Genomic DNA, 22,252 nt, shown 5'->3' on the forward strand with positions numbered 1-22,252 from the left:
AGCTAGTGCAATAAGTCAAAAGGGGAAGTTCCACTTTACAACTTCCCGTATAACCATGGGAACGTCACGTAGGACTGCAACATGCACATGCAACCCCACCAAAAACACCCTCTCAACTAAAACGCAATCATTGTTTGTGTTTCATAGCACGTGTCTGCAAAAGACACACTCTCAGCTTCAAATTGTGAGCCAACAGGCATCCAGCGTTTTTCATTTCATTTCCTCTAACTCTGTCTCATCCACAGGCAGGAAAACACACAAAAATATTAAATTAAAACATGCATATAGGTGTGAATCTTTTTCATGTGCATGCACACATCTGCGCTCTTTCTCTTCGTGTCTCACACACACATTCACGCAGGTCAATATGACCTGAGGTGCTGCAAGGAAAAAACGGTCCCAAAGTGCAATTCATCTCCTCTGTCTCTTCTCCCCTCAAGCAATGGTGACCTTTCACTATGATTCATATCACACACTAACACACACACACACACACACACACACATCTTATTGTTACCATGTGATTTTGTAAATCTGGGATGTATCCCTCTTTGCAGACCTTTTGGTTCGATGGAAATGTCCAACAGCCTGCAGCAGGGACCGCAATTGCAAGGATGTAGCTGAGCTGAATGATATAAAAGACTTTAAGGAATAGAAGTGGGATGAGAAATATTTTGGATTATTGAAACAAGCGTTCCACTTAATTTCCTTGTGATGATGGCCATCTATCACAGCCTTTATTTTATTATTTTTATGCAGATTTTGTATTGTTATGCTAATGTTACAGTTACTTATCCCATTTCTGTTCTGCTGACTGAGACAAGCTGGAGCCAGCAGTCAGTGTATGTTCTCATTAGCATTCAATGGTTTGTTAATGTGCTGCTCCCTAAACAGTGTTTTACAGCACTTTTCTAACTTTTGTGAAGAAAAGTGCTATCGAGATAAAGATAAAGTTGTACACAGTGTGAGACTGAAGTGTAATCACTAACGAACACCATTTTGTGTCCCTGAGCACTCTATGCAATGGAAAGTCCAAATGTGAAATCACAGTCGCCCAAAACTCACCTCTTGATTTTTAGCTTTTTCCTGCTTCTGGACAGGCCCGACTCAAGATTTTGTTGCCACCTGATTGAGTCCAACAAGCAGCTTGTTTCCATCAAACAACATCAATTAAACAGGAGCAATGACGCCACTAGCTCGCAAGCTCATCATGAACTAGTTCAGTCAGCAACCCAGATAAACAAGGGGGGAGGAAGGGAAGGCAGAACTGAAACTGCAAGAAGGAGAGGTAGAGAGAGAGATGACGGGGCAGACATGAGGCGGGGGGAGATAAAAATGGAGATGGACAAAAAAGTGATGGAGGCACAAGGGCAGAGAAGTCTTAGAGAGACAATAAAGAACAAAAAGGGGGAAATATTGAGCCAATGAGTAGGTGAAATGAGAAAGTTTGGGGAGAGGATTATGGCCGTAAGGAAGACCTATCTACTAATGCAGATACTGTGTATACTCTCACTGAGGCTGAAAATGTGGCTTGTTTTGTATCATGCTGCACCTCTGCACCTATCCAATTTCCTGCCTCTCATCACTGTCAAAACTAAATAAATAAAATCTTTAAGAAGGATGGATTACCAACTGTTGTTGTGAAGGAAAGGAAAAGAGAGGCACGCATCAGAGCGACTAGAGGTGTCACTATTACACAGACCATCAGCACCATTTGCTGTATTACAATGCATATATATATATATATATACACACATTATGATATAATTGGCTCAGAGCATTCGAAATGGCTTTACTTTATGGCACTGTACTATATGGTGGTTCTACCATCAATACTACTAAGTGAAGCATGAAGATATGCTGCAGGCAGGGCTTGTTATGGTAAAAATAAACTGATTAGCCAACAAAAGCTAAATTAACTGCAGACAATTAAAGCAGCATTATGATAATGACTATACTATGGCGATACCTAATGCTTACTTAATGATCTATTTTTTTAGATATGGTGAACTGTGAATAATTAAACCTGAACTTGTGCACATCTATATTTCAGGAAGCGCTGAATTTAAGGAGAAGTGTCTGGGAAAAAAGGACATCACATCCGAATCATGATCATGTTTTCACATCCTGAGCCAGTCAAAGTGCCCCTTTTTGTGTGGAAAGACTATAGCTATTCATTAACTATCATTAGACAGTATAATGACAGGCATGTACCAGTGTACACCTTAAAGTTCACATATGGAGCACATATGTTTCAGACCAGCATACATATCTACATTAGCTCTCTGGGTGTGCACATAGCACTCCTACCACATGAAAACAGCCCAACCCTAATTGAGGATATTATGGGGATGAAAAAGGGGCTGGACGAGAGCTTGTGGCGCTTGTAAGTCAACAAAATACAGAACAGACATGGGTGGGATTTCGAGTGTGTCTCCACTAAAGTCACGGCAGAGGTTAATTACAGTTTTTACCTTGGTTTTTAACCTTTAACCAAGGCTGGACTGGGAAGAAAGACTATTTGACATGTAGTTTGTAGCTTCATATTTAGCGCACAGACATGAGAGTTAGATAGATCTTCTCATCTATCTACTGGCAAGAAAGCATCTTTTTTGTCAAACTATTTTATTATTTGTTTGTAAAACAAGAGTTAGCTTCTAAAATACAATTTTATTTGCGCTGAAAGCCCCGTAATAGATTTTCCAAATCCTTGCTGAGCTGGACATTTCTAGATTTTCATCTGCTGGAAGTCTGTGACCCATTTTTAGTCCAAAATTTAAGTTTAAGAAGAGCTGGGTTATAAGACTGACAGGCTGCACATGGGTGGGGTGGATCGAATTAGAAAGCTGCCATTTGTTAGCCTTGTGATCACAGAGTGACTTACTTATACAGCGAGGGAGCTGCCCGTATAATGAGCATGTACGGAGAGCAATGGCGAAAGGGCTCAAGTTGAATGAGGTGGCTGGAGGAGTGCAAGTTTTTTCTTTCCATGTTCCTGTCTCTTGCACCTGTGCCATTCCTCTGATTTCTGTCTGGCCGTCTAACATTTACTGTCACCTTTTCACCTCTTCTATTACTTTAATTCTCTGTCTGCACTCTCAGACTCTTCTCTCATCTCTTGTACTGTCTGTATTCTGGGTGTGCTTCTCATCTTATTTGGAATTGGGATCCAAATCATCCTCTTTTCTTCAAACCATCTCTCTTTTCTTCTCTCTAAGCTCTCCCGCCTCAAATACGTCAAAACCTGCTCTACATCTTCCCCACTTCCCACATAGACTGAACTGGGGGTCTGCAGAGAGGGTAAAATGAAAGGACAGTGAGTGAAGCTGTGGCAGCGGCACACAGGCAGTGTCCTGCATTAAATTGGAAGGAACATTTCGGGAAACGCTTGGAAACGCTGCAGCATTTGCTCTCAAACAAGCGCGCACACACACACACACACACACACACACACTGAGTGGTGGTTTGGAGACAGTGTGGGAGTGCATACGCCTCCGTTTCCCAAAATAACCACCAGATGAGGGGCAGGGAGGCTGGGCGAGGTTGGTACAGGGAGATATAAATGGATGCTAATTGTATGGCTCCGTCAGATTACACTCAAATCCAGCAGACTTATACACAAACACACACTCTTTGTGTGTGTGTGTGTGTGTGAAAATGACCCTGCTTGTTCAAGAACCTGCGTCAAATCGTCGTTCTCACTCACACCCTCTTATGCACCCATAAGTAGTATTGTTGTAGTAGTTTTATTTCTTAAATGTCAGTGCATACATGGCTTTAATTTGTCACACACACACACACACACACACATACACCATACAGATTAAAATGGATAATAACTGTATGGTTCTCAAATGGCACCCGAAAAGAGGACTCCATGTATTATTTCTATAATCCCTCCAAAAATAGAGTTCAAAAGAAGCGAGTCTCAAAAGTCATTTTGTGGAGCTGCTCCATCCTTACACCAGTGTATGTAAAGATGACTCTGCAGAGTGTGCATGTTTGTCTAAGCTTAGAAGCTCATATTAGTTCTGTTTGGATGCACCGAATTAGAAGATGCTGCATCGCACCGCCTCAAATCTTTGCAAAATGACTAATTTTCTAATCTCACAAGAGGCTCTTAATGCAAGAGAGGGTAGAAGGGAGAGTGATGTAGAGCAGGAGACGAGTAAAGAGGCAGCTCTAGATATAAATGGTAGATAATTACATGGTTGACTCTCCTGCGTTGATGTGAGGAAAGTGCAAGAGAGCAAAGTAGAGACCCAGTCACTAGAGGGTATGCAGTGCCATGCACACCCTATACTCTCCATTGCTCAGTTATAATAATTTTCCTTCAAACAATAAGGGACTTTTCCACGAGCAGTACTTTTCTCACCAGCTTTTCAGGAAATGAGAGAAAACATTTATTTTTCCCCATTGACGTAAATTTCATAATGTAATTTTCATGGGCTTGCCCTCTCCTGACATCATGGAACATTTTCTACACATTGCAAAATTTTGTATTACAGCAATGAGTCGCAGTTAAACACGAGACTGAACAAAAGAGGTTTTTCCAATGTTTTGCAAGACACCAGACAACCTGTGACAGATTATGAAGCAGTGCAACTGAAGAGGAAACAGCTCAGAATAAGACAGAACAGATCAGTTTGCAGTCCTGAGTCTCCACCTGCTGCTCATGCAGGGTATGACGGCAAACCGATGGGTGGGACTTCCTGGTTAAATAAAGGTTAAAAAAAAAACAAAAAAAAACACGTCTTATACCAAGTATGAATTAAAAAACTGACTGTACTAAATGAATATTCAGCCATGTTTAGTAAGAGATATTAGAATCTGTGTGTGTTTACATCTGAATGCCTACTTCTCTTGCCCCACCCTCTCTTATCAGCAACAACATCTGCCAAAAGCAAATCTCACATAACTGTTGTGTAACATGGGTTCTGCCCTCCCCGTCTATTTCATTTTAATTCACCTTTAGACTCTTTTTTATGCTGTCTGCAAATCCCTGTCAGAAAGAAGTGAAGAGAAAGGAAGACTGACACACATTTAATATCAGCAGGCAATCCAACAGGAGCCCAGCCCAAACAGCTATTTCTATGTACAGTATGTATAAAGTCCTCTCTATCAGCTGAGGAAGCCCATGGCATATGAACAAAAGCAAAAGCACTTTTACACACTTCTACTTTGCACTACACATTTTACTTCTATGCCACTACATTTATGTAGCAAATATTTGAGTTTTTACTCCACATGATCGATTTAGTAAGCATAATTAGCCTTTCAAGTAGGTAAACAGAAGTCCACTTCAGCAGCTACTACATCAGTGCACATCAATAGGCAACATCAGTGATAATATTCCAGTAGCAGCCTACATTATATAATAATAAACCTCTCAAAGGGGCCCTTAAGTAGCCTTTTACTTACAATTTAATTACATTTTGGTGATTTGGTGACTTTTGAAAGCAGGATTTTTACTTGTACTGGAGTATTATCAACTGTGGTATTAGTACTTTTCCATGAGATGAAATGGACTGACAGAAATGGAAACAGCTATGTAGATCCAAAGGGCCTGACATCAGTGCGCACTAACTTTTGCTGCGCCTCTACACCGAGCCTTACGGTGGCCCGGTGAGACAAACAAAGCCCCGGCCCAGTCCTAGCTCGCAACAGTGACGTCAGCGCGCAGCGGCGGAGCAGTGACGCGCGGCGATTGGGTGAGCGCGAGGCTAAAGTGTGTTGTAGAGCGAAAAGAGAAGAGAGCGACCACAAAAACAACAGCTGCGGCCGCATGGGGCCATCTAAACACACAGGCGCACTTTCCGGGCTCACTCTATAAAGATTTCGGGTAAGGAAACACATTCAGAGTCATTTCTCCGCACAGGCTTCGGTAGCTAATGTAGCTCCTCTGCAGCTTCCGCCCTGTAGGAAGTTTCTTTTGTCCTCCTCAGTCAACAACAACAAAACAAGCGAGTCAGAGCGCTGGCCGGAGGAGAGGCTGTGTCGGCTGCTTTAACTACAGTGTAAGAACAAGTCGTTAAAGGTATTAAACATGAGCCTGTGTTGTCAAAACACGTAGGTTATCTCTGCGGGTTGTTACGCTGTGAATACCTTTGGACCGGCTAATGTCAGATAGACTGCTGGGTGTGTTGGATAGGGGCAGCATCAGCCGTACAATGGATGATGCCATTTTATGATTCTTGAATAATTATCTTATGTGTGTGTGTTTGGCAGTAGAATGGTAGCAAAGTTGCCATGTAGACACTGTTGTGTACCTTAGCCCTATGCTAAATAGAGATCTATAAATGAATAACTTGTTTTGGTCATTTAATTTGCGTGGATAACGTGTCCATGACTTGTATGTTTACTAGTCCTTCCAGACAGGTCAATTGCAGGGCATCACTACTGTTAAACATTAACATAGATTTGTGCACAGTATGAGCACCTGCTTGTGGACATTTCCATGTCTGCAACTCACAGTAAGTTGGGCTTTCTCATTCTGTATCCACATTCCTAATTTTATTTAAATTTAAATCTTACCTCTGCAGATGTCACGATGGCTGCAAACTTCACTATTTCGGACAGCGAGTCAGAGCCATCAGAAGAGGTAGAGGAAAGAGAAAACAGCCAATCATCAGCTGGGGAGGAGCAGCAGCTGGTTCCTCAACGCCACACCCTCACCTTACCCGAGCTCAGAGTGGCAGGTAGGACACCTCACTGTGGGAAAAGCTTTATTAAAGGGGTGGAGTGATGAGAACCCGTAGAGAACTGAGCATTTGCCACAGCAGATGCCTCAGCATGGTTATAGTTGAAACGTAGGCTAATCTCTATATTATGTTTTCAGAATAGCTCCAGCTCTATTCAAAGCAGTAAAGAGAGTTGTCATTTTCATTTTATTCAGGTGGCTTACTCCCTTATTGCTCCCGTTCCTGGTGTGTTATGTTGATCTAACCTTGCTCCTGTGAGGTATTGCACACCCCTCTCACCTTTTGTCTCTCTAACGCAGTGAGTGGTCGAATCAGGCTGAACTCAGAGTCCCACGCATTCACCGTCTCCAGAGACGAGGAGCTCCAGGCGAGAGCTGAGGACGAGGCTGGTACGCCCACAGACGGAGCACCATTCAGGGGACGGTCCAAGTCAGCTCCCCCTGCTTTGTGGGCAGCCAAGAAATACGGCCAGCAGCTCCGAAGGATGAGCGACGAGTTTGACAGCCTGCTAGATAAAGGGGTGAGAACGAGGGGTCAGAGGATGGAAGAGGGACACAGATGGTGCAATTAGAATAATTAAAAGGTGGTGATTGTAAATATGTGTATTTGGTAAAGGAAAAGGATCAGTAAATGTGGTGGAATGACTTAATCCAATAAGGGAATCAGGAACAACAGTAGCCTTTCCCTAGTAAATCTAGTTTTAACTTCACACCATGTCTCCATTTTGCTCAGGAAATGAAGAGGGTGAGGAGCGCCGGGACGGCCAAACAGATGCACCACTCTAAAAGCTGGTGGAGCTACCTCTTTAGTCACCAGGAGACAGAGGGAGAGAACAGCCACCACGAAAACCACACAAACCGCACTGAATAGGCGCTGAGAGAGGAAGTAGGAGTGCCACGAGGTTCAAGGATTTGAGGAATTGATTGGGGTTGAGAAGAAAGCGACGCGAAGAGAACAATTGCGACGAGAACAATGAAACCTGCTCCGAGAGGGGACGGAAGAAAGGTTGGTTCAATCAAAAAAAAGAGAGAGAAAGATCCAAACACAAAGGCATGGCCGAGTGTCCCTTTCTTGTCATGTCATATTTATACATCATTGGTAACTACATTTGAAAAAAGATTTTGTATTTGTGTCGGTTGTGATGTTAGCGATGTTGTCAGGCAGCCCACTGTGAAAGGGTAAAGGTCAGTCAGGCATGAGGATAGACTGTTTGCTATCTGAACCCCACAGAACGGATCAAATGATGGACCGAGAGAGGAGAGATGGAAGTGTAGAAGTGGATGTAAGAGGTGACCACTCATTAACACACCCAGTCAGACTCAGTCAAAAGATGATTACCACTTCAGCTGCCTCGCCCATCAACACTATGCAAGATACTGTAGATGGAGAGATGAATGCACTGAATTCTAAACACCTGAGGCCACCTTGAATGCTGTTAGAATTTCCTTCCCTGTTTTCTCAAGGAAATCACCAACGTCCGTGTGTTGCTAATGTCTGCTTAGCTCCAAGCATCGGTGCTTGACAAACACCAGCTAAAGGAGATAGCTGTAACTGTAATTGTGTGCCAAAATAGCCTGCAGGCAACAGAGGACAGAGTATTAAAAAAAGGAAGGATTTTTAAAAGTATTCAACTTGAGGGAGCCTTTACCCAGCCTCCTGTTCTGCTACTAGCAAGCCTGTACCACGTAAACAGCTGTACTAGACTATCATTAACTGCTTTATATTTCAAATTTATCAAAGAACAATCTTGTACACGGACAATCTCTGATGATGCAGAAATAATATCTTTTGTAAGATTTCAGGGTTAGATTATATCTGAAGAAAATAACATTAAACAGACATATAAAAGCACAAACCAATCTTTTTGAAGCCTTGGATGAGCAAAAAAAGAAAAGAAAACAGACTGTGGAATTTTTATGTGTAAATATGTTGTTGATATTTTATCAAAAGGCAGTGGTGGAGGTTACAAGCAACATGGTTTAGCCAGATCTTTATTTTACATGGTCACCATGATATTTAATAAGTATGGCCGACCCAGCAATAGGCAGTGTACAATCCATGGCTGTTGTGATAAATGTTATGTGCGCATTTAAAGATGTGGGTGGGGATGAATTAACTGCTGTACAAGGAGCCAACACACTAGCCTTTGGCCCCATTTACTCAGCACCCAGTGCATATAGGAGTTACATCTAAACGCAGGTGAAAGGGATTTCCACTAAAACTAACTTAACGTTCCTGTAGGAGAATCAGTTTCCAGTCCTGTTTGGTTTTAAAGTATTCACTTTCATCTGCACTGGGATGTGAATAAAATGGGATCTAAACCTATCAAGCCTCAGGTCTACGAGTGCTGATCTGATGCTTTGTTTGCTATTTATGTATTATATATAGGCTAATGATTATCTGGCACATACTACACACAATATGACCTGTATGGAAATTATTATTCATATGAATGATCGTAATCTAAGACCAGCACTTCTACACAGCTTGGTTAATATGATTAGGCTATTTGTGACTTGTTGATCAATATGTGATTATTGAAAATGGTAATGGATTTGTTCTTCTTGTGTCTTATTCTCTTCCTCTCGACTTGTGGGGTTGAGTTGTGAAGTGCTCGGGTGTGCAGGCTAAGGGGCTGCATTTACATTGGCTATAAAGCTTTCGCTTTAGCTTTTCCTAATCCTAAGGAACATTTTTAATCAGAATTCCAGACAATCTGAATGGCACAACTTTAAGATTTATCCAAGTCTACCACATGTTTGGTAGCGTGTGCATCACCCTGACTGTGTAAGATGGACTGACTAAAACTTTTTGGCGACCCAGAATACTGAATGAGTATCTGGTAGAAAGCTTCAAAAATAAAAATATACTTACTCCTCAAAAAAAGAAGTGTCCACCATTTTATAATTACAGATTTCTCACATACACCAACAGGGAATGAGTGTTTAAGTGATTGTGGTGTCATGACAAATAGTGGTCCACATTTTAAGGAGTCACTCCCAGTAGATCTGAGTTTGGACATGAGTAGAATCAGCAGGCAGAGAATAAGTACATAGTGAGGAGAGCTTGGGGCCGGACATGAACGCTTTTCTCTCGTTGCACTGCCTTGAACATGCTGTAACCCCTGACCTGACACCACATAGTCGGCCTCGCCTGTTTACCCAATTACCGCCTTAAACTTTACAGCTCGCTGTCATGCATTACGCTCAAGACAAAAAGCACAACAGTGTGGCAGTGCATTTGCTGTCACAAACGGGACTACGCGGATAATGTCTGGAGAAGCCTTGTCAGAAGAAATCATGTCATGGTTTAGACATTTGTGGTGGTGAACACACCCCAGAGAAAAAACCTGCCTGGGCACCTGGAGTTTTGCAACCATCCTTGATATTACTTGAATCTGGAGATGTGTGTGGAGAAAATTGAATTCTAATATTTCCTTCTTTTTTTTTTATTGTAGAATGCCTTTTCATTTTTTAAATGACTTTTGTAAATGTATTTTCTCTACAGCTGTGAAACTTCTGGTATATGCTGTCCTGAATAAAGAATTTTAAGAGTGGTTTTAAGAGTCAGTCTCTTGTGTAAATCTTTAACATTCAGAGGACACTAAAATTGTATCATTTTTAAAGGCAATTTATAGACAATTCAAACAGGGAATCTAGAACATAAAGGGCATAATATTACATCTTGTGAACACTTGTGGCAACAACAAATAAAGAACTGGTCTGAACATGTGGCACACTGACACATTTGTAAAAAAAAAAAAACTTGCTGGCAGCTCAGAAACTTCATTAACTGAGCTGTCTGTGTCTGAACTCCAATCTTACACTTATTCGGATAGTCTTTTTTTCCACCTCTGCATCACTGGCACTCACAACAACGTTAAAGAGGTATCATGGGAGACAATGTCTTCCACTAGAGCTCTATCAGGCCACTTGTGATGGATCCCAGCAGTATCTGTGCCCACAGTCCAAAGCGGATAGTCTGTCCATGTCTGTGTCACTCAGTGTGAAGTCAAAAAGCCTGGCATTGTCCTTAATTCTGTCTGGATTTGACGACTTGGGGAGCACAGGGACGCCCTGCTGCACAGCCCAGCGCAACAGGATCTGGGGGGTACAAAAGACCTAAATGTTTTCCAAGTCTTGGTCATAAAATGTGATTTATTGAATACTGAGAGGGTGATGCCCAAAAAGACATTAAGCGGGATGCATATTGTGTGTGTGTGTGTGTGTGTGTACCTGTGCAGGTGTGCGTTCACAGTTCTTTGCCACCTCCATGACCACAGGGTCAGTGAGCAGCTCTCCTTTTCCTAGGGAGGAATAGGCTTGGAAACAGACTCCATACTCCTCACACACACTCCTCAGCTTGGTCTGACACAGACGTGGGTGAAATTCAACCTAAAAAAAAAACACATTGTTTATTAGCTCTTTCAAAAACTGTGTCCTGAGTACTTTTATGTATATTATGTGTTATCTATGGTCCTTTCGCTCTTATGTGTTATACCTGCAGCACCGCAGGAGGGATTTTGCAACTCTCCATCAGTTCTCTCATGTGTGCTGGTGTGTAGTTGGACACTCCTATGGCCTTCAGCTTCCCCTGGGCATGCAGCTCCTCCAGTATGGCCCAACTCTGAGCTCGGTTGCCTGGGATTAAATATTAATTGGGTCCTCGTCAGCAGTGTTACTTAAGCACAACAACACCGTGGAAGTGAGACGACAGCTCAAATCTGATCTCTTTACCTGGGTTGCGTTTGTCAGCCACTACCAGACCCTGTGTGCCAGGCCAGTGGATCAGGTAGAGGTCAATGTAACCCAAGTCCAGCTGAGACAGGCTGTGGAGGGCTCCCTCCATGGCCCTGTCACCCTGATCCTTGGGGCCCAGCTTACTGCAGGGACACAGACAGAGGAGGAGGGTTGAGGAGGAGGGTTGTTGACCATGTGCCTCCACATGGTCTCTGAGGAAAAAAATCATGTGATGCGGGTATGACACCAAAGCCAGTACAGGCATGCATTGTTCATTTTATGCAACTACAACAATCAAATCAAGAAAACATTTTAAGTGAATTACATACATCTTATATTCCCTCAATATTTTTGTTTTCAAGCTGTATTCAAGATGTACTATTATAGCTCTAAAATGACATTTACACTGTACTCTGTAAGATATGAGCCTATACACATCACCTGGTTATGAATACATCCTCTCTGGTTAATCCATGTTTGGGCAGAAGCTCCTTCAGAACTCGACCCAAGTCAGCTTCATTCTGGTAGACGGCTGCACTGTCAAAGGCCCGATAACCAGTAGCCAGTGCGGCGTCCACAGCCCGGTAGACATTCTCAGGAGCAAACAACTTGTAGGTCCCCAAACCCAACAGGGGCATCTCAACCCCAGTACTGAGGAGGACTGAAGGGGTAGTGGAGGACATGATCTGATATGCACTTCTCCTTTGTACCCTGGTTGGATTATTTGGCCTGTCCAGCACTGTTTGAGAGGGGGGGAGAGTTGTGAAAGAAATGAATGGGGGTTTTCCTGGAGTAATCAACATTAGCATGGTTGTCCTGGGACCAGTATTGCAGTAGGTGGAGATTTAGGTGGTGATTCATACAGGTTTTCCATCACCCTTTTCCCCAGTAATATTACAGAGGAAGGTCGCAGTGTTGTGATGTAGCAAATGAGTACAAATTGTGCTACAGTAATGCAGCAGCACAACTGAAACATCATTAGCTGTAGTACCAGCTGTGCTACAGTGATGCAGTGTTAAGACTTCAAAGAGAACTAATAATACACAGTTTCTGGACATTGGCACGTCACAATATGCCTTTATGTAAAGAGATAGTTACAATTTGAGGCAGTGGAACGCTGTAACGTCACCAAAACTACAAAAATGTTTCCAATGATCCGACAACTCTGTGTCATGACGTCACACAGTACTTCCAATGTATAATACTGTGTTAGAACAGTTTTACGTCACAAATGTAGCGTCGTTGCAACTGTGCCGTTTTAGAACACGTAAACGTGACGGTTTGTTGCAGTGATGCAGTAATGGGACGTTTGGACGTAACATCTTGGACGCAGTGGCCATTTAGACGTAGAAACGTCAGTTACATTTCAATATGGCGAACTGGGTGGAAATGCGTTAAAATACATGTGCCTCCGTTAAAGATAATGTAGATATTTTCACCTCACCGTTTGGGCTCTTCCAGCTGACTTCCTTTAAGATTGAGGTGCATAAATAGGCAACGACCTGTCACATACCTAAGAAAGAGTGTCAAGGAATGAATATGACACGAGTGAAACAAAGATTGAAAGAGTACAAAGAAAGGGAAAAGTTAAAAACGTAACCTTATTACTAACTCCGTCATACAGGGAGAAATGTTTACAACCACCCCTTTGCCGCAACACGTGGTCCGTTGACAGTCATGTGACAGTTTGGGCGGTTTCGCCGTCACCATAGTGACACCTGCTCCGACGCCGCTGATTGGATGACGGTCTAGCCAATCAGAGAAGGACAAGAGACCGGAAGGCGGGAATTCGCCCTGAACAGCGAATCTCGATGCGAGTCCAGCGTTTGATTGACGGGTACGATTTTAACTGTTGACGTCCTGCTGGAGGGTGAGGTTCACTTTTCGGACGGCCGAGTAGATTCATGCTCGCCATTCTCCGTAGACATTACGGTAATTTTAGGGAGAGACAGACAGAGAGACAGACAGAGAGAAAGAGAGAGAGAGAGAGAGAGAGTTTCTGACAGTTTTTACACAAGTGAAGTCAGTTTTAGCCTTTACATGACTATAGGCAGTGTTAGCTTACAGTAGCATTCAGGCTGGTTGACATACATTCTTGAACCACCAGTCAATCATTTCATCTGATTATTTTCTGATATTGTTGCCTAAACTGTTTCAGGTCAGTCATGCCACTGCAGGCTTTCTGCTTCCCTCTCCCTGAGACTCGATTGTTCAGAGCTGGTAGTTTTATGTACAAGTTCAAGATCAGGGGAGGCAGCAGCTACAGGCAAGACAGACATGATTCTTTACATCTTCACAGCCTCATACGTCAAGTCGGAGACAATTTCAAATGAAAAGAGCAAAAATAGCCCAAGGAAAATGAAAATAATGCCTGCACACTTAACTTGAAATAAATCTGATCTCCAATAGAACAACTATAGATGTAAATAATTGTTTTTCTGGCATTCTTTAGGCCGGTCCCCATTTTTAGGCCATTTTTACTAAAGCAGAGCAAAACAGCATAAGCTTTAAATCCATAAGCCAAACATACCAACAGGAGGAGGCCCACTGATCGATGCTGCATCCACTCATTGGCTCCCTTCAGTCTTCAGTTCTCTTCAGAGTTTTGCTAAATGTTCTTTCTCAAAAGCATTTGGGGAGACGGCTGAGCTACGGGCAAGAGAGGAAACATTGATCTATTTTCTCTGTTTTAACTCCTCTCTTTAAACTCCACTGGCTATAATGGCTACTGTTACATCATCTGATGTGTTAGTTTGTCTTCACATTTTGTTTTCATCTGCAAAAAAAAGAGGACCAAAGACCCCAGAGGATTAGTCTGCATTTATTCAGCGTCCTATAGTAACAGTCCTAACTCATGGGATGCCTTAAAACAGGTTTTCATTGAGACTGAAGATGATATTCTTTTCTTCTTTAAACTACACTTGATAGTATTAACACTCAAAGCTCTGCAGCAGTACAGTTATATCTTCTTAGCAGCATTTTCTCATATATACAATGCCTTATCAGCTATTATCAGCATTTGAAAAACACCACTAAAACGTGAACTGTTAATACTAGCACAACAACATCTTTTAAGTTCCAAACGTGTCTGAATATATTATAATGTGTATAATATATTTTATCAGTGGAAAAGTGCCTGTGGGAGGAAACCGCTTCAACCGGGAAATGGAGGTACTTATTGCTGCTCGCCTCAGTCAGCATTCACATTTGTTGTGTTGACACTCTGTCATTCACACTAATTCAGTCTGACCCCTCATTGTTCATATTTCCTCATTTCCATCTCTTTTACTTTAATTTTCTTCTTCTCTGTCTTTAGGAAATTATCAGAGCTGTTCTCGGTAACCTGGACAGTCTCCAACCCTTCTGTACTACACACTTCATTGTCTTCCCTTGTATCCTTTATAGTGAGTTAACCAGTTTTTCAGTTAACCGCCCACCAGTCTGTTTAGTTGTTTGCATGGGGATGCTTTAGGATGGTACTGTAGCAGCTGCATGTCTTTAAATTGCAAAGCTGCCAAATAGAGATCAAAGATTACAGCTGCTGATGGTCTTACCAGAGGTTTGCCGTGTTTCGTTAACTGTAACCACCAGATAAGAAGCGGTGGGATGGAGTGTCTAAGGCGATGTGCAAACTTGGTGAGAAGACACTGAGAGCTTACCCATTCATTGTTATCCTCTACCTGGAGGCAAATATGCAGAATGGTGAGGATGGACACACATGGGCAAAAATGCACAGCTTGTCATAGAGTATTCACTAAATACATCCTGTACTTGTAAAGCAGTGCTCGTTATCAGTGCAAAGACATGCATGGTTATAGACCGATAATGTTGCTCCATGGGAACAGACAGAGCCATATCTATATAGGCTCTGTTGGCCTGACCACTCTCCATCACTCTCCACCATAGAAGATCCTCTAAGTTGGTTCATCATGGCTTCAAGTGCAGACGAGGAGTGGATTAGCTGAGCATGTGCATGCAGGGTTTAGTCTATAGTCCTGTTAGTGAGCGCTGGCTGTATGATAGAGAGTTCAGAAACAGACGCACAGGATACTGTTCAGGCATGTTGATGTCTCCATGTGTTTATCTTGTTTCAGGAAGGAGAGCAGAGGAGAAGTTGAGCCCAGTGAGCTGTCGTTCTGTTAATCACAAAGTGAGAATACAGACGATAGAGTTCAGGTTTTGTTGTCATGCTGTCTTGTCTGATATGGTATATAGTTAAATCATAACCTCTGGTACGGTGCCAATAAAATCCGAGCATTACCAACGTTACAAAGGTACGGTTTGTTGCAGGGCCATTGTAATGCCACCCCATGCCATGTATCCTGTGCAGTTCACTACGGTGTGTTTTCTAGGAGAAAGATGTTGCACAGAAATGCTCCTCTGTCCCTGAGCCTCAGTCAAAGCGTCGTAAAAGAGATTCACCACTAGAGGACGCCATAATAAAGGACTTAATCAAGGACTTGGAGGCTGAGAGCAAGGTTTCTAGGGTCAGGTGAGTGCCCTCTTTACTACAGTAGAGCTAGTCTGTAACCCTCAGCTACATTTACTGTGTGTATGTCACATGTAACTTTATAACCTATAACATGACTACATGTTTAAAAAGTCTCTGCAATTAAAGGCAGATATTTTTAATGTATTGGATTAAAGCTAAATCCATGTGTGACCCTATTTATTTCCCCCCAAACTGCCTTATAGGGTTAAGTGAATGAGCCGTTCTGTCAGCTAGGGTTCAGTGACATAACACATGCCATTAGACAATATAAATTTTCACTCTACCATTTACACATATACATAGTAGCTGTCTGTGTGTATAACGCCATGTGGTGCAAATCAGTGAAGTGGCATTTTTATATGGCCATTATATTCATCAAGATTCCTCAAATGTACAATATAGAAAATGTACAATATCACGATATTCAGTACATCAAATTTGCATTATAATATTATACATATGTATCAAGATAGAAGAAATCTTTCTTTCTTTTAAGGTATTTGTGTGCAGGCTTGCCTCAGAGCAAGATATAATGTATGAATTATAATGAAGTGTCTTGGATCATCGTAAAGTTTATGATAAAAATAGTGTTTTTATGTCAGTAGAGATACTGCAGGGATTATTGGCTTCATCGTGGATCACAGTGTGCTGTGTCTTGACAGAAGTAGACACGGGTGTCATCACTTATTTTCTGTGTTCCTTCTCAGTGTGAACAGTGTGTGTTGTTATAAGGGCGCTGATGTGGGTAATGGGCCACTGAGGTTTGACGGGAGCAATAAAAGGAAGCTTGTTCACACTAGCATCATACACGTTCACGCATATACACACACCTGTATGCAGAGAGTAAAATGAGGGCTCTCATTCAGAAAATCACTAAGACATCCATCCTGACAACTGCCCTGTTTCTCTCTTTCTCACACACACACACACACACGCTCCAGTGATTCTTGCCGTTATGAAACAGACAAGAGGCGAGCGGGCGCCACCTCAATCACACTGACAGTCAGATCATCGGGGCGAAAATGATTATTTAAAAGGCATACACACTCACACACACACACGGCCTTTCCCTCCACCCAGTTTAACTTATATAAACAGAATTGTCTCCCTTTTTGAACTTGAGGAACACACTCAGATGCACAAACTGTGTAAACATCCTGCAAACAGCAGGGCCTCAAGCATCATCACCAGCTCACAGGAAATCAAGTTTCATTGAGCAATTCCCACTGAATTATATTCAGCACATTGACCATTACACTGACATGTCCTTACAAAGGTGCTACACATGAACACTCGGAGGTACAAGTTCACACACACTGTCAGCAGTGTCTGTCCTGCATCCTCAGAGGCTTCCTATATGCCGCTTCATCACTGATGGCATTCATCGCTGTGTGTGTGTGTGTGTGTGTGTGTGTGTGTCTACGTGATGCCCTGGAGAGACAGATGGTTTGTTTGTGTGTTAAACCTGCTGGAAAAATGGGAACAGAAAAGATTGACTTTCAAAGAACATGTGTGGACGTAGAACGGACAGAAAGTGACAGCTTTTATATTTGTTCTCTCGCTTTTTTCTGTTCTGCTGATCTCGACTGTGATGCAGTTGATGTTCTCTACAAAATGAGCAGGCGGTAAGATATTTCATCTTTTTTATTTTATTGCTGACTCTCATGTAGCGCCCTGAGGAGATAGACGGTGCCCAGGAAGGGTCGGAATGGCCATGACCCTGTGCTTGTCTGCACTTCCTGCCTCCTGCTGAGTCACAATCATCTCCTCTGGATACTTCTTTCTCCTGCAGTAGTCGCTCTAGGTTTTTCTCAGGTCTTCGGGCTTGGGCCCTTTTCCATTGACTATTTGGTTCAGTTGGGTTAATGGCTTCCGGCTGATGCTGGAGCTGAAGTTCAGAGAGCATGAATGTGGCTGAACTTTCACGACTCTCTCAGGCATGAGAGATGCAGTTTGGTCAGTTTCAACAAAGCATTGCGATTGATGGACTTTGGCTCCTAAACATTTTGGGTGCTCTGTTAAGAGGATGAATTGTCAGGTTTTTTTATGCCCCAGCTCATGGAGGCTCTTTTGTTTCACACAGATGTTATTCTGATACACAAATTACATAAATTCTATTATAAAATAAATGTGAAATAAACTACAAACTCACAAAGCTTAATGGTAGAAACGGAGATTGTCAAGCTTCGTCATCTCTTTCTCTACCTTCATATAAAGATCAAGAACAGATCTTTATTTACTTTTAGAAATAAATGAAAGTTCCTCATGTATTTGACTTGTATAAAGGGGTGTCCACTTGTATTGAATTTAACAACAATTAATCTAAGGATAAACTTGGTTGTGTCCACCGTTCAGCAGGCTGCGTGTGGACTGTCTACATCCAGAGGGAGAGGCCAAAGTAGATCCAGGGCACGTCGACAAGGTGATTCTTTTCATTTAACTGGTAAACTGATTTGTCTCGCTCTTAAATGTCAAACGAAGAAGTCATTTTAGCCCACAGTTGTTTAGAATTGTTGATTCCAACAATTCATCTTCCATTTTCAATCCTGCTGCGCTCTTTCATTTCCTCTCTACCACGTATACTTGTAGCATCTCTGTCTTTATTGTAACCCCAGGCAAACATTAGCGCAGACAGGTAGGATAACAAGTGTGATTAAGGTTAATGATAGCATTACATCAGACAGAGAGTGTTTTTCAGTGTAATTGTGTGTATGTCAGAGTGTGTGTGTTTCTGGTACTGTGCTTCAGTTTCATTAGCAACAAAGTATACTTGTCCATTTTGGCTTTCTTTTCTGCCTCCTCCCTCTCTAGCTTTGTTTCCCCCCCTTAAAGTTATTTCAAGTGGAAAAAATGATTGAAACTAATTATGTCAGCCCCTTGAGTTATTTATTTTCTAAGAAGGAAGCGCTATTGCAAATGTACAGGCTTCACGAAGGATTCAGTTTGAACAATGAAGGTGATCATCATGCAAGGCATGCATTCTGATTACACAAACAAATGAAATTTAACTAATTCCACAGAATATTAAGGTCATACAGACACTTGAAAGAATCCAATTGGCCCTTAGCTAAGCTGCACCACTCATCTTTACTGTTGTTGCTGTTTACGTCCTATCGAGCTTTCCATTCTAGCAAAGCACATTGATAACAGAGGCAGAATTAACACTCTAAGTCTGGGTCCTACACTTCTGACAGAAGGCCTCCCGTAGTCAGCGAGCGTGTGGATTAGGAATGAAAGAGGCGCCATTCTTCATATTGCAAGTCAGATGATTTTTAAGCTGTTATTTTAAGGTAAAATAGTAGCATAGTTTTTTTTATTTCTTATAAATTGCCATTTCAATCTGTATTATTATTATTAAAAATACATAATAACTACTTGGATGAACAACACAAAGATTATGTTCATGTTTTAATGTAAGTACTTTCGAACAGCTTCTGAGAAAAGGCTCCGAGAACGAGGACAAACTGATTTGGCAGTCACTGCGTAACCTTCCCCAAATCCAATATGTGGAGAAATCCAAAGCCAATGATTGGACAAATGCTGTTCAGTGGGAGGGATCAGCGATAAAGTAGCATTCAAAATAAGTTTGCGTTACTATAAAGAAGTTATATTCTGTTATATTCTGATTTTAATTTCTTCTAATCCTCTCCCATAGAAAGGGACAGAGAGGTGTGACAAATCAGGTGTCAGCACGGTCAGAGGAGGTCTGACTCCGGCTGAAGTGCATCCTCGGATAAATCAGGACATGGGACAGGAGGGAGGTGTGGAGGGGGGGGGCGATGCAGCTTCGGGCCCTGGGACACCTGAGAGGCCGGGGGCTCTGGCTCGACTGGCAAGGTTGGTGTGGCAGCACTGTGGGCAGTAAACAGTACCTTGCTAGCATGCTACGATCCAGAAAACCAAAAAAGCAGTGAGTCTGGGTAAGATTCAACCCTGTGGAGAGGATGGGGGTGCCACTGTTGTATTTGTACATCTGATTTTACGCCCACAGGAGAAACAAGAGCTAATTGGTTCTGGACCTCAGAGAATAAAGTGTCAAAGATTAAAATGGATCGGGGAAATCCAGCTGTTGTGAGCACAGAAATTACAATATTTCTGTCAGATGTCTGTTGAGGCAAGCTGGGACGCCGTATGTCCTTAGGCACCTAAAAGTCTGACGAAACTATCTCCACGATGAAATCAGTGCATCAAACGCTCTTAGAAACAGCATTTTTAATGGTAAAGGTGTACAGTAGCAGCTGTATGGGATGAGTTCATCACATGTGCAGTCTGTTAAAAGCTCTATCTGTCTCTTTGCAGCCACATCTTCTCCTTCTCCTTGTTCTTCAGAGACACCTGAGAGCCACAGCAGATTCAGGAGGATCCACTGGGTCCAGTAGTGGAAACTCACTTTGTTTGGTTAAAGTTCTGCAGTGAGAACTAAAAGGTTCTTCAGGAACAGCATTTTGAAGATCTTTTATATTAGTGTCAGTAGTGTTTTAAAGATGTCTCCTCATGTTCTCTTATCACACATTACATTTTCCATTATATAGATTTATTATAGGTAATAACTATTGCCACAGAGTTGGATGATCTACTTAAAATCAGCTTCCTGTTGTGGTTCTTAACTGACAGCATAAGAAAATAAATATTGTTGCTTCTTTGTTTCTTATTTTATTCGTGGCTTCTCTTGTGATTGTATGTTGTTGTATATATTGTTCCATTATGGATGGAGTTCCTGCTATTAGCTCGCCTCACGTCATTGTTTTCACAGCATCACATGTAATAACTCTGGATAACTGAAACCGGATCTCTCATTTCTCAGTTTCCCATTTTTAATTCTGCTACATTTAGCTTTTAGCTTTCATGATCTTTCATGTCTGAGAGCTTTTTTAGTGTCTACACTCATTCTAACCTATAGACTAATGTTGTCATCTGAACCAAAACAGTTTGGTTATTAACATGCTGCCTTCAAAAAGTCCTGACATTGGTTTGCACATTGAATTCAGACAAAAAACAACCAGGAATTAGTCCAATTCAGATGGTTACATCTTTCCTCAAGGTGCAGACTGTCGAATGAATTCACAGGAACACATTCCAAGGCTTTATTCTGGTACGTCGTAGACAATGGCGACTCCTTCTTAATGTTTCCACTCCGGTGTGTGTGTGTGTGTTCATAAGTGCGCACCTTGAGCACCTTGAGCTTTAGTGAGTATCACCTTATGGAAACTCCACTTTCCTCCTGTCAATCTAAATTACCTAAATGTACTATCTGTGTGTGTGTGTGTGTGTGTGTGTGTGTGTGTGTGTTTTGGATTCACACATTCAGAGCTGATGTTTGTCACCAGCTGTAAATATGCAAAAGAAAAACAACAAAAGAAAAAAATCTGGCTGCTGATTATGACGAGTGTGTGTGTGTGTGTGTGTGTGTGTATGCGCCTGGATGCACGTGTTCATGCTTGCATGTGTGTGTTTATATATGGGGGTAAATGGGTCAACTGGACTAAAACATCATCTTGGAAACAGGAAAACTTTGCCTAATCCTCTCCTCAGATTGTCATAGAGCCCAAAATAACACACACATCATTTATCTTACACTCACATCAATTTACACACTTTGACCACACACACAATATCCTGTCAGACATAATGATACACACACATATGTAGCACTTAGAATAACAGACGCACACATCATATACTGCTATGCAGACACAGGCATACATCATATACTCTCACACACACACACACACAGATGTACACACACACACACATACAAACTGAGATTAAAATAACAGGGCAGAAGTGGAAGCGGACACATTAATGATATTATAGTCATTCAAGACGCCACGGTTTCCACGGCAGCCGAGAGCGGCGGGGCCACTGAACGATACAAACATCAGTCACCCCGCTGAGTCACACTGGAGAAACGTGTGTGTGTGTGTATTTCAAAGCAAAGTTCATTCATGTCCAACTCTTTCCTGATGAGGTGCTGTGGGCCACTCAAATTCATAGTCTCTCTCTCTCTCTCTCTCTCTCTCTCTCAGTGGTTGGCATGGAATCTGAAGAAACACACACTGCAGCCGTCCGTGCAACTTACTGTCAACACACTAATAGTTTTGTGTGTTTGTGTGTGTGTAGGTGGGGGGTTTAGGTGATGAGGTCACACATTCCGTTTTCCATTGACATAACTGGATTGGGAATGTTTGGGGTAGAGGGGCCATAAGATGATAATTGTGTTTTCCTTCGGAGGTGTGAGAGAGTGAGGATGTGTGTGAGAGTGTGGGAGCCACAGCATCTATCCTGAATCAGTAATTAAGTGAGCGCCACAACCTGCTCTT

General features: G+C 42.2%; 4 protein-coding genes across 8 annotated transcripts in view; 2 read left to right on the forward strand and 2 right to left on the reverse strand.

Annotated features, from left to right (window-relative positions):
- Positions 1-4,772: 4,772 nt before the first annotated feature.
- LOC139222726 (DNA ligase 1) overlaps positions 4,773-22,252 on the reverse strand; it is a 94,002-nt gene continuing 76,522 nt past the window's right edge. Inside the window, exon 4 of the transcript XR_011585938.1 lies at positions 4,773-4,783. The gene's annotated coding sequence lies outside the window, so the exon portion shown is untranslated. The remainder of the gene's footprint in view (positions 4,784-22,252) is intronic.
- badb (BCL2 associated agonist of cell death b) lies at positions 5,685-10,257 on the forward strand. The gene is made up of 4 exons (XM_070854748.1): positions 5,685-5,842; positions 6,543-6,698; positions 7,001-7,221; positions 7,434-10,257. Exons 2-4 carry the CDS (start codon positions 6,551-6,553, stop codon positions 7,569-7,571), a joined length of 507 nt encoding a protein of 168 aa, XP_070710849.1. The 5' UTR covers positions 5,685-5,842; positions 6,543-6,550; the 3' UTR covers positions 7,572-10,257.
- On the reverse strand, positions 10,420-13,163 carry LOC139222832 (glyoxal reductase). Of its 5 annotated transcripts, none has more exons than XM_070854718.1 (7): positions 13,053-13,163; positions 12,885-12,953; positions 11,882-12,179; positions 11,438-11,583; positions 11,202-11,341; positions 10,937-11,095; positions 10,420-10,804 (listed from the first exon to the last, which is right to left on the reverse strand). In XM_070854718.1, the coding sequence occupies exons 3-7, from the start codon at positions 12,121-12,123 to the stop codon at positions 10,625-10,627; spliced, it is 867 nt and encodes a 288-aa protein (XP_070710819.1). In that variant the 5' UTR covers positions 12,124-12,179; positions 12,885-12,953; positions 13,053-13,163; the 3' UTR covers positions 10,420-10,624. The 5 variants fall into 5 exon arrangements, with proteins under 5 accessions (XP_070710819.1, XP_070710818.1, XP_070710820.1 ...); XM_070854717.1 differs by having other exon boundaries at positions 13,041-13,094; XM_070854719.1 differs by lacking the exon at positions 12,885-12,953 and having other exon boundaries at positions 13,041-13,098.
- LOC139223253 (membrane-anchored junction protein) lies at positions 14,575-20,271 on the forward strand. Its single transcript, XM_070855230.1, has 8 exons — positions 14,575-14,611; positions 14,757-14,832; positions 15,032-15,142; positions 15,535-15,590; positions 15,793-15,932; positions 18,291-18,354; positions 19,588-19,769; positions 20,232-20,271. The coding sequence occupies exons 1-8, from the start codon at positions 14,606-14,608 to the stop codon at positions 20,269-20,271; spliced, it is 675 nt and encodes a 224-aa protein (XP_070711331.1). The 5' UTR covers positions 14,575-14,605.

This window comes from Pempheris klunzingeri, chromosome 23, assembly GCF_042242105.1.
Source record: "Pempheris klunzingeri isolate RE-2024b chromosome 23, fPemKlu1.hap1, whole genome shotgun sequence".
Lineage (NCBI taxonomy): Eukaryota > Metazoa > Chordata > Actinopteri > Acropomatiformes > Pempheridae > Pempheris > Pempheris klunzingeri.

Excerpts from the sequence above, each read along its gene's own strand:
- badb (XM_070854748.1), top strand. The coding sequence starts at position 6,551 with ATGGCTGCAAACTTCACTATTTCGGACAGCGAGTCAGAGCCATCAGAA. Across the intron at positions 6,699-7,000 it reads ACCCGAGCTCAGAGTGGCAG|TGAGTGGTCGAATCAGGCTG; the intron begins GTAGGACACCTC and ends TCTCTAACGCAG. Across the intron at positions 7,222-7,433 it reads ACAGCCTGCTAGATAAAGGG|GAAATGAAGAGGGTGAGGAG; the intron begins GTGAGAACGAGG and ends CATTTTGCTCAG.
- LOC139222832 (XM_070854715.1), bottom strand. The coding sequence starts at position 12,249 with ATGCTAATGTTGATTACTCCAGGAAAACCCCCATTCATTTCTTTCACA. Across the intron at positions 11,584-11,881 it reads GAGGATGTATTCATAACCAG|TAAGCTGGGCCCCAAGGATC; the intron begins GTGATGTGTATA and ends GTGTCCCTGCAG. Across the intron at positions 11,096-11,201 it reads TCCCTCCTGCGGTGCTGCAG|GTTGAATTTCACCCACGTCT; the intron begins GTATAACACATA and ends TTTTTTTTTTAG.
- LOC139223253 (XM_070855230.1), top strand. Across the intron at positions 15,591-15,792 it reads GTCGTTCTGTTAATCACAAA|GAGAAAGATGTTGCACAGAA; the intron begins GTGAGAATACAG and ends TGTGTTTTCTAG. Across the intron at positions 15,933-18,290 it reads AGCAAGGTTTCTAGGGTCAG|GCTGCGTGTGGACTGTCTAC; the intron begins GTGAGTGCCCTC and ends ACCGTTCAGCAG.